Here is an 11,923-nt window from a genome sequence, read left to right as displayed (position 1 = left end):
CTGTTTTTGAATCCCTATTTGTGAAACTGTGGGATACACTTTGTACATGGAAGCCCAAAAGTGGATGTTTGCAGAATCTTTGGGGTATTTGTCTTTGAAGGACGCAAAAGAAATACGGTTTGCTACTTCTGTCGTTATGTTCATAAACTGTTCTGCAACATGGATGGAAAATTGAGGCAGATCTTTTCCAACAAATGGATCAAATATCCAATCATTTTGATTATTAAGTGTTAGAGATTTTCCATAGCAGTGCACAAACTTTTTGGCAAACTGTTCCAGGTGTCTATATCGTTTGCTTAATATCAACTTCATTGCCACAGACATATTGCGTTAGCTGAGGAAATATATCGTACTCATCTCTGGTGACATAACTTTTCCAGAATATGAGTTTTTTGTCTAAAGCAGAAACTTTTGCGGCGCGATCAATCACCGTAAAACCGTTGCCTTGCATATATAAATTTAGAAAATTCAGAGAGTCAGCAACTTTTGCGTTGAAATCTTGTTGCAAAAACTTCTCGGCTAATCTCACACAGTTCTGTTGCCTCAGGAAGATAGCTATCTCCTCTCGCAAATTACAAACTCGCTTCAGGACACGACCTCGTGACAACTATCGCACTTCTGTGTGCAACAGCAATGCTTGATAATAATTAGAATCCACAAAAACGAAAACAAATGCCGATTTAGTGGACTTGTTTTGATGAAATTTACACACTTCACATCATTCAACACTTCGTGCAGCTCTTGAGACAGCTTTTTTCAGGCTTTTTTGCAGCAAAGGCCTCTCCGTGGAGAAAGCAATAAGTCCACACAGCACTTGGGGCTTTGTCTTTGATGCGTTTTACCACACCAGACTATGCGTGGTCCAACGTGTGGAAAACTTTGTCATAGTTTGTCCGACATAGCGTTCGTGACATATAGTGCACGTTACAATATATATCCCGTAACTTTGTCAAGTTAATTTATGTTTGAGACTGAAATTTTTGTTGGGTTTACATTTAATAATAATAATAACAATAATAAAAGCGAAAATTGTTAAAACTTCTTGCACTACGATCATGCTACAAAGCTTTCCGATGTCTCGACATGAAACGCTTCATGACTTGTGTTTATATTTTCCAGTTTTGTGATCGATCGCATCACGTTTTAAATTTTTTTTTTATAGTTATTTTTTTCGCCCAAGATACAATATGCCTAAAAAACAAGCGACCCAAAAAAATCATCAGGCGACCCAACTTTGGGTCGCGACCCATGAGTTGGGAACCACTGGATTAAGCTACCGGTTAATTGTTTTAACAATTTTTTATGCAAATTACCTGAATGCATGTAAAACTTCAAGCGCGTAAACTGACTAGAAGGGTCTTTGGAGGTAACAGCCTCATTTGCTTCTACTTAAATCCACTCATGTTTTACTGGCAAACAATTGAGCTCTTTTAATTAAAAGTGATATAAATTTGGCAATACAGAACAAGGATTGACACCAAAAAGCTATAGTTGAGTAATTTTTTTAATTATTTTTGATACAGTAATACAAATTCTTTAAAATGTATCTTTCAAGAAGTCTACTACTTTTGGCATAACATTCATATATCACAAAATTCTCTTAATTCTTCATCAAGTCAGGCACTAGATATTTTGAAGCTCTGTCCCCAGTCAGTTCTCCAATTTGGTTGACGTACCAGCAGTCAATTTTTTTCCGCGAGTAGGATTCAAATATTTTGTGGTTTCGAACTCGGACCATATTGTGCCTGAAAGTTATAAAGATATTGAACATTATCATTTTATCAAAGTATTATCACTGTGATGTTTTTATAAATTTAATTCTAACTACTGTATTTTGTTTATCAAAATAAAATTATTGTGTAAAATTGTTATTCCTGACGAGAATGGGGAGATTGTTCAATGGGGTGGGACTCAGGCATCCGATCACTGTGCCCAGTGCGCTGTTTATGGCAGTGTCGATGTTATGGTAGTGAGCACTACGGCAACAAACAGGTTCACAGTAATATTCTGAAGAGTAGACAAGAGCCAGGCTGCTATACGCAAAGTGGCAGCCTTCGCTCCCCAACTGGAGCCTGCCAGACGCTTGAGTAGCGCAGAGCGCAGTGTTAGTTTCTTGCGCAGTGACACTAAGTGATAGCGGTATGCAGTGCTGTGTCAAGGGGGGGGGGCAAGGGGTCCCGGCCCGGGCCCACCATCTCAGGAGGCCCACAAGTAATAGACTTTTGCGCGTCAGTGGCATGTTTTTTAGCTGCTAAAGGTTACTGCGTGTATTTCCATTGAGAAGATAATTTAGGTCCGGTACCAATGAGATGCTGGGCCTGGACCCTTATACCAAAATATCTCAAAAATCACCATATTATCTTGAATCAAAGTTAAAATAGGCTGCGATAACATTAGTAAAATCATTTGTATTTGAAACAAAACAGGTTGGTTGCAATTGAATACTTGAAATCAAGAAGGGCCTAAGTCCCACAAGAGTGTGTTTAAAACAAATGTGTTGTAGTTATTTTGTGATGGAATTTCAGGGGGCCCACAGGTAATAGACTTTTGCGTTTCAGTAACAATGTGTTTTTTAGTTGTTAAAGTTTACTGCGTGTAGCCTACTTGTCCATTAAGAAGATAATTTAGGCCCGGTACCAATGAGATGCTGGGCCCTTATACCAAAGCATCTCTAAAAACACCACATTATCTTAAAGAAAAGTTGAAATATGACAACATTAGTAAAATTACCTGTATTTGAAATAAAACAGGTTGGTTGCAATTGAATACTTGAAGTCAAGACCGGCCCAATTCTCACAAAGGTGTGTTTAAGATAAATGTGTTTTAATTATTTTGGTTGTTTACTTTTTCGTATTTTGTGGTAGAAAGTTGGAATTGGCAACTGTTGAACTGAAACCACTTTATACACTGGTAGGATCACCATACTTTGTAAGCTACTGTTAAACCACGAAGTAGACAGCTCATTTTAAAATGATTGTCATAAGTGGGAAAATTATATAAGACATTTGCATAACTTAATTGCAATGCCTTGTCTAAATTTTGCAAAAGCATAGATTGAAACATTTCTTTTGTTTTGTTTGTTTGTTTATCTTTATCCTGCATTGCGGGAAAGCGGACTTGAGCGCTATGCATCGGTGTACGCCTTCCGACATACACCTGACCCACGCTGCAGCCGACTGCAATGTCTGTTTCCGGTTGTCTACTCTACTTATGACTTAAATTTGGTACTACCCATTACTCGAAATCGATCACTAGGTAGAGGCAATTATTGTTAAGTTTCTTGCCCAGAGAAACAACAGCAAGTGCGGGTGGCTGGAGTCGAACATGCAGGCTCTCGACTGCGAGCCCAACGCGCTAACCACTCGGCCACGGCTGCCTACCGGGTTCTTTACTTTAGCATACCGGGTAAGGTGAAAGCGTTCATGTTTTGTAGGTTAGCTTCTCTTTAGCATAAACTTTAAGAGTGAGGTACGATTGATTTTGAAGTCTGCCAATAACTAAACAAGACACATAAAATACTTTTTGTAATACTGGACTAGCTGAAAGTTTGGTTGGTTTATTGATATCCCTTTTAACAATAAAGTATTTTTCTACATCTACTGGTATAACTTGCAAGGTAAAAGTCTTTTTTGAAGTGTCATAAGCTGCATTAAGGCTGTTGCACTTTTAGCTTAACGTTTTGGTTTTACAGGGTGTTTTGTTTTCTTAAGCTTAACTTCAAAGTGAATGTTACTGGTTTACAACTGGTAGTCTAGTTCTAGAATGGTGTAACCTTGCTATGTACCAAGATTTCATTCAGCATTTCATAAAGAAGATGTCTTGTTTGAACTAGCGACATTCTTGCTTTGAACATTTCAGATTTATAAACAAAACTCTCAAAGAGGAATTCTTTGAAATGGCTGACCATGGAGGTTTGTCATTGTCAGAACCAAGCAAACTTTGCTTTGCCATTATTGCCATTGAAGTACATTCGTTTACTATGATTACCAATGGTGCAGACGTATTGCAAAAGTTTTGCAGATGTTCCAAACAAGGGAATGTTTTTCTCAAAGCTCTTTGCATATTTTTTTTTTTTCAAAAGTTATGTTGAGCCAAATGTTAAACCTTGAATGTACCAGAAACCATGAAGCATTTAATGCGATCTTTACCCATGTCTTTAATTGCTGTGGTAAGAAAAGTGACCAGCAGGCCACAAGCTGAAGAACGACCACCAAAAGTAAGGCAAACAATTCAAAAACTGACCTCAAAGGTCAGCAAGTAATAAGCGGACAGCGGCATTGAGTAGTGTAATAATCAATTCACCTGCCATTAGATGTAGGCCATAAAAATGTTTGTCTTATTTGTAATCTATTCCATTTCTGCAGTCATATTTTGTTTACTGCTAAAAAATTTTAAACAATAAACAAAATAGCATTTCTCATAGATTAATTAGCATTTCATTTTTAGCATTTACAATCCCGTAATTATAAATGTCCCTGACTTTACAGAGGTAGCTATCGGCAAGTGTAACCAGCATACATTTAGATACCAGTATAATAAGTATTTTATGACAGTTGCCAGGATTTTGTTTGTGATTTCAAATCGTTGCTGCTTTATATTTCATTTCTTTCATTCCAAGCAAAGATGAAGCTATAACTTGATAGACCTGTGTTTACTATAAGTTATATTTCTGCTGTGTTCTGTACACTGCTGGGTTGGTGGTTGTTTATGAAGTTATAAAAGTTTAACTAGGTAGTAGTTATTGTGCAGTAAGCATTACAACATTTCATTAAGCACCAGTAACCTATGAAGGCTTTCTGAGTACTGCAAAGTTGTCAGTGAGTAATGAAGCTGTTAGACCTTACCTGGAAACCTCTTAACTAGTGTTGCACTGTAAATATTGCTCCGTTTTGTTAAAGTTTATAGTAATTTTCTTATGTATGCTGTGATTCATGTGAAGTAATTGCAACATGTGATAAACTTATTAAACTTCATCTACATAAGTCAGCATTCATGCCCATGCACCATTCCAATAACAGCTGTTTTTAGCATGACCAATGGTGTTTGCATATGAAAAAAATAATTACATGTAGTAAAGTTAATTCAACAGTTAGGTTACAGCAACTGCTGCTCATAATAATTGTGCTTCTTAAATTCAACAACCACAATGTTCCAAAAATAAAGCAATTAATAAAAAAAATGTTTTAGTGAAATATAGCATGATTAACAACAGGTTTCTAATAATAGTGTATCTTGTGTGAGTAGGCCTAGTTAATAAACCATGTACGCCATTCTGTGCTGTTATAAATTAACACTGTTCTGTTGTGAATTGAAAGTACCGTATATCACTAGATTGGTAACTACTGTTTTTATCATACTAAAGTTCCTGATTATGCACATTTGAGTTTTGAGTACACTTGAGTTTTCATGTTAGCATTTTGAATGGGTACTTGGGTAGCTTTTTGAAAGTATTGTAATGGTGAGTGGTTTAATCAATCAATCACTGGTTTATGTTTTTTCACAAAATATTACATGCACTGGTACATTACATAAAAGTGAGAGAGGAAGGAAGCGAAAGACCTTATGAGGTCACCAAGTCAGCCTCCACCCGGGTGATCCTATAAGGCAAAACATAATTACCACTTGGTGAAAGTGTTAAAATGTTACCAATTGTAATTTTTGGAAAAATTGTACCTATTGTAATTTTTGGAAAAAAATGCTTTCAAATGTAACTAACCAATTTAAAATTCTCATAATTTTGTCAATTCTTGTTCGATATAAAAAATTGTATGAACTCAATGTGATAAGCATGTCAAATTTTTATGCTAACTTCTACTGTGTGATATAAGATCTGGGTTGAATGACCCCTACGCTTCATGACCGTTGCCAGTATGTTTAGAAATCGTTAACACTTTTGGCTTTCATTGCAAGCAAAGGTGTAGCTATGACTTGATAGACCTGTGTTTGCTCTTATTTACATTTGTATTGTTTTCTCAACTGGTGAGAAAGTCTAGTGAAGTGAACCACCTTTCCATATCAGTGCAGTTAACATACACACTATATTATCATAAGTCTGCTTGCCGATAAGGGGCCCAAAATTATTTTGGCCCCGGGCCCACCAAGGGCTTAACACAGCACTGGCGGTATGTGAGCGATCTGTTTATAATGTCACCGGTATTTTGGTTCTAGGCAAAAGGACAGAGATTTTTCTGTGTTCTGGACATTTAGCTTACAATTAACTTCCTGATTGTGTAAATTGAAAGCTGCTGTCGCAGTTTTGGTTTCGCTGACTTTCAGTCGCCATTTCTGGATATATAAATGTGGTTTCTTGCGTACCATAAATAGAAAATCACCACGCTGGATTACTTATATATAATAAAGTGTTCCTAACTAGTGCACGATCCACTGCACTGAAGAGACCTGAAGGTCGAACAGTGGCGTCCTGTCTGCAGTTAATTCCATGATTATGTGGACCATATGTCGGTCTGGAAGCAGGCGGAGTAAGGCCGCCGTGCCATGTCATGTTGTAGACAGCTGTTGAATTTAGAAAGACAGCGCCGGCCGTCTTTTTTGCCTCAAAACAATCCTCGATGTCTTGGATCAAGAGCATGACTTGATCTACAGTTGATATTTCCGTGGAATCCCAGCTTGCTCCTTTGGGAGGAGTAAGTCGATAGTTGTATCAGCCTTTCGAGGATTTTGAAAAGGAACGCAGAGAGGGGGATCTCGGACGATATCTCCATGGGTCCCCTAGTGTCTTTTAAGACTTAGAGATCGCAACTACTAAAGCTCTTCAGATTTTTGGAAATGTGAGGTGGTGCAAGCAGGAAGAAAAGAATCTGCGGAACCAGGAATTGAGGGCAGGTCCAGCATGGCGCAGAAGCTCAGGAAAGATCTTGTCCGGCCTTTGAGACTTGTGTAGTTTTACTAGGCTGATGGCGGTGGTGAACTCGTCTGGAAAGAAATTTCCATAGATTGCTACTTCTTGTAATGTTTCCACTTGCCCGAAGGCAAGTACTTCCTTAGCGACAAGGCGGGATGCCTTGAGATTCTTTGTCTTGTAGATCCCGTTCTGCACTAGCATTTGCAGAAACGGGGCGCTGGTGAAGGAATTTTTCTAAGCACCCAGTGAAGTTCTTAATGATGCTCCTGCTTTGTGGCTTGAGTATGAAAAGATGGTTTGGACGGCTTCGTTCCATCGCTTAAGCTTTTTTTGCGTCCAGCCGCTATAGCACTCTGGTGGTGGTGGTGGTGTTAGAAGCAGTACACGTTTAGGTAACGTTTAGGTAGGAGCTAAAGAAAGTTTTACACTCAGAGTCCCAACCTGGTTTATAGCTGATTCGACGGCCACGGGTATTTGCTACGTAGCCTTTGCCGCAGACGTTATAGCGTTGCAGAAGTCTTGGCATGTGTTGTATACGTTGCAAGTTTCAGGTGATAATAAGTTTGCAGCAGACTCGTTGGTCAAGAAGCAGTATTGATTCTAATCGGCTTTTTTAAAGTTCCATTGCTTCACCGGTGAACTCGGGACAGGAGCCACAAGTTTTGGGGCGATGATGACGGACGATCGATATTAGGACCGTGGGAACTTCTCAAGCACACATCTGTCTGGAAGAGGTGTCGACGCTCGTCGACAAGGACAAGCCAAGGTTTGTCCCTGCATCTGCAGAGACCGAAGTGAAAACTGGCTCGTTCCTTTGGGTTGAATAGTAGAGCAAGATTTGTAAAGTGCCAGTCAGCCATAAATTCCCAGTCGCTGCTTGTGTTGTTGTAGCCCACTTGGTGTGCTAGCAGTTGAAATCTCCAGCCTAGAAACTGGAAGAGGGATATATTGGGAGAGATAATGACAACATTTGCAAGGGTAGGAGCTTGTATTGTAGATACTGACGATGTTGTAGTCTAAGATCCATATGCACATTCACTTAATCTCGGCATCAGTTGGATATTGGTCGACAAAGGCCCACTTCAGGCTCTCATGCACAAGCGTGGCAATGCCGTGCTTCTTGCTTAGCGTAGACCCGGCTAGCGTGTAATTGGGAATAGCTAACCAATCTTCAGAGGTGCAGTGGGTCTCTTGGAGGGAGATGGCGAGTGCCCAGTTGGTATGAAAAAACTGCTCCACAAGTTTAATCTTGCTTGTTGTGTAGCCTTCTATGTTGAGCTGCAGGATGGTGGGGAGTCTGAACTTGTCCATTTTCTCCTTGCAGCTGTGCCGTCGGGATGAAGGATCTTTGTTGACAAGTTTTGTTTGATATCTACATTGGTGCAGATGTTCCAGGATGGGGCACGAGGATCCACTTGCCGTCCATCCCACCATGTGATGTCAAAAGCGTTCGAAATAAAATTTGTTTTGGTGTGTTTTTTGTAAATTTTCAAAATAAACGTAAATATGTTAAATCTGGTTGCGTTACTCGGCTTTGTGTTCTTGTGTGGAAATATCAAACTGTTCGACAAAAATATAAACATTTTTGCTTTGTGCTGAACATTATTTTAAAGTTTGTAGCAATTTCAAGTCAAAAATGTCAGATTTGAGTCAAATAGCAAACGTTAGATAAAACCGTGCTGCAACAGCTAACTCATTATATTTTCTTTACCATACCATAAGTAAATGGGGTAACAATCTAAATATTGCAAATCAAATCATAAAAAAAGCAAATGGCTAACAACCAATTCTCAAAGCGTCGCCTTTAAATCAGAATATGATGGCAGCAGCTTCGTGTTTGTTAAGTTGGCTGTATGAACGGATCTCAGTAGGCCTACCAGCGCTTCTGCAATTGGCCTGTAGAATTAAGAAAAGGTTAAATGAAATAAAAATCATTAAGAACAAAACCGAGTGTGATGAAAGTTCGTTCATCAGGCAGATTTTATGGCTTGTACTTCCTTCAATGGACCAACTCACTTATATGACAAAAGAGCTTCATCCGAGTCTTCCATGAACGAAATAGATGCTGGAGCATTTTTGATAGTGTCCTGCTGAAACTGACCAAGCATTCCTGTCAGATTATTCGAAAACCCTTTTCGTATTGGTACAGAGAAGTCAAGATGGTTGATAATGTCGACGTTTATTGAATGAAGCCGAGCCAATATCTGAAAGATAATTATCAAATAACCAACTTAAACTATACATGATCTCCGACTTGTGTATTCAAAGCAAAATTTCACATTGTAAGAATTTTGTCATAGAGACTTTGTTTATTATAGGGACTTCAAAAAAACGTTTTAAGCCATTACTACTGTAATAAAGTTCTGTAAAATGAATTTGTATTTTATATAATTCAATAGCACTCAAAATGAGAACAGGCTATTTTTCAAAATGTTTGCTGTTGCTGTAAATGAACATGAGTGTAGTATCTTTTTATTTTGTAACAATTTTTTTGTATCAGATGCTTATGATGAATTATTACCTGCAGACAGTCGCACACCGTTTCGGCCTTCTGGCCTCATCAGTGCAGTACGTATCTGGGCATGACCAGGAATGGCAAGGTACGAACGCGATCTTGGAATATTAATATTGTTTTTGTTGAAAATATTTTCAGGCCTACCTTAAACTGAATCTTTTTCATTGTAACCCTAACCATGGATAAGGAATCGGAAATGGGAACAACTTTGAATCGAATTCCACGTCTTCTGATTGTCTTTTTTGTAGTAAGCTGCATCGTGACTGGTTTGCTGAGACCAACTGTTATAGTGACACGTGAAACATCGATCTGGAAATTAATAAAGTAAACCGAGGTAAACAATTTAAATTACAGACTTTGAAGTGCACATGCGCTATGATTTATACGCCCCCAAACGAAATCGAGGTCAACTTTGGTTTTCTGGAAGCATTTGATTTAAAGAAAATAAATTACCAGAAAATAGCAAGATAACTTCATGGAAGTAATGTCACATCTCTTTATAATTTACAAGCTATGGAATGCGGGGGTTTCTCCGTGAAAATTGACTTACCTTTGCTGTCATGTTTTTTCTCGCAAAAACTAATCCGATCTCTCCGACAAAAGCCGGCGATTTTTCCTTTTCAACAAACGCCGAATTAATAAGCTTCGCGTTGACTGCAATTCCAGTAACTTTGTCATGAAGAATATTGGAAACCTAAAATGCAGACGGTTTACTGTGTCCAGTAGCTTATTACAGGCAAATACGACCGATGCCATGTAACGTCACCGTATTTGAAACGTTTAATATACTAGGTTGGTGTATTTTGTTCATAGAACAAAAAAGTTTTGTTTTGTTGATACAGGTAGATGAAAAGTTCCTATTTTGTTAAAATTATATACGTTTTTTATACGTGTGATTGTAAACATGATTTCAACCGAACTGCTCGAAAGGACCTTTGTTTGATTTTTGACTGTAGTGTACACTTCCACACTATTCAGTCAACAGAAACATCGTTATTGTTTTTATGTGCTTGGGACATTTTGTTTAGTTTAAAAAGAAGATTTGCTGCATTTTGCTACGTCGCACATACAATGGAATGATGAGCGTTTTAGTATAAACTTCCTTAAAATAGATTTGGATTGAGCAAGGACTGATACCCCCAAAAAGCCCCATAATCAGTAATTTACGTACCAGGACTTCTGCGATCTAACCATCTACGCTGCAAAATCTACGCTACGCTGCAAAAAGTGCATTCTTCGTGGCTGCAGAAAGTCCTACATAGCGTGCTGGGATAAAGAATGTGAAATACTCTTCCGCACCACACAAGCCTCTACTGGCAACACATCACACTCAGCGGTGAGTAACTGATTATAAAGCTTGATAACAGACGAGAGCGATGGGAAGAAACTGTCCAAAACATCGACCTCACCCACTCAAGCCGTAAAGCATGGTCCACGATCAACAGGCTAACTGGCAGGTCCCGACAACCGCTTGTAGAACGCCTTATCACAGCCAGCATCATCACAAAATCATCTCGTGAATAATTGAGTATACCCCTTAGGGGATAAAAGCGTGGCTGCTCGTCAAGTGGCTAAAGAAATGTCTGAACTGTAAAAGATTCCAAGACCATCTGAGCAAAATATATCCCGAGATTTCACACTTGAAGAATTTCAAGTGTGAAATCGTCTAGAAATCTAGAAATAATATTGGCGTCTAGAAATAATATTTTACAGAAACTCGGAAACTCTGATTGGGGTGCCCTCCCTGACACAATACGGTCAAATTCTTTAGCCTTATGCTATTCGGTTGCAGAATATGCTTGCCCAGTGTGGGAACGATCAGCACATGCCAAGAAAATTGATCCCATCTTGAACCAAAGCTGCCGTCTGATTACAGGTTGTCTCAAACCAACCAACATCACGTCGTTGCACATTCTGTCTGGAATTGCTCCCCCAACATCAGAAAAAGCGTGACCATCAGAAAGGAAAGATCTTGCCAGGACATGGATTTGAGACACCCACTGTGTGGCCAAACTCCAGCACACAGGCGTCTGAAGTCAAGATAAAGTTTTCTTGCCTCAGTTGTCTCATTAGGTCAAGACAATGTCGCCGCCAATGTGCGGGTTCAATTATGGCAGGAGGAGGGACTGGCAGCGGACCGAGATTAGCCAATATGGAGCTCACACCCATGGAGGACCTTCCTCCTGGAAAGCGTGAATCGTGGAATTATTGGCGATGCCTCAACCGCTTAAGAACTGGTATTGGCAGGTTAGGGTTAAGGTTAGTAATACTTTGATGAGACACTGGGGGTATTCCATGGGGAGCACAAGTTGCAAATGCGGACAGGAGCAAATGATGCAACATCTACTCGAATGCCTTGACCTGAAAGCAAGGTGCTCTGAACAGGATTTGGCCGAGTTCAACGATAGAGCAAGAGCTTGCGTGATGCTCTGGGCTGTGGCCGTGTGACACACGATGAAGAAGAAGAAGAATGAGAGTTACAATAGAAGCTTTTAAACATTTGATCAGGATGAAGCTTATAACAAAAACGTTAATATATTATCTCA

The 11,923-nt window shown here is 39.1% G+C and overlaps 1 protein-coding gene across 2 annotated transcripts in view; it reads right to left on the bottom strand.

Moving 5' to 3' along the window:
• Positions 1–1,405: 1,405 nt before the first annotated feature.
• The window catches only part of LOC145780720 (inter-alpha-trypsin inhibitor heavy chain H3-like), a 162,032-nt gene continuing 151,514 nt past the window's right edge, over positions 1,406–11,923 (bottom strand). For both annotated transcript variants that reach the window (XM_082592341.1, XM_082592342.1), the window contains exons 26-29: positions 9,928–10,071; positions 9,522–9,686; positions 8,879–9,066; positions 1,406–1,745 (exon numbers count right to left, since the gene is read on the bottom strand). In XM_082592341.1, the coding sequence (XP_082448467.1) occupies positions 1,601–1,745; positions 8,879–9,066; positions 9,522–9,686; positions 9,928–10,071 (642 nt within the window). In that variant the 3' untranslated portion in view covers positions 1,406–1,600. The remainder of the gene's footprint in view (positions 1,746–8,878; positions 9,067–9,521; positions 9,687–9,927; positions 10,072–11,923) is intronic.

This window comes from Aplidium turbinatum, chromosome 12 (genome assembly GCF_918807975.1).
Source record: "Aplidium turbinatum chromosome 12, kaAplTurb1.1, whole genome shotgun sequence".
Classification (NCBI taxonomy): domain Eukaryota; kingdom Metazoa; phylum Chordata; class Ascidiacea; order Aplousobranchia; family Polyclinidae; genus Aplidium; species Aplidium turbinatum.
The sequence above is the reverse complement of the archived record's forward strand: the minus strand, read 5'-3'. Positions and strand labels throughout refer to the sequence as shown.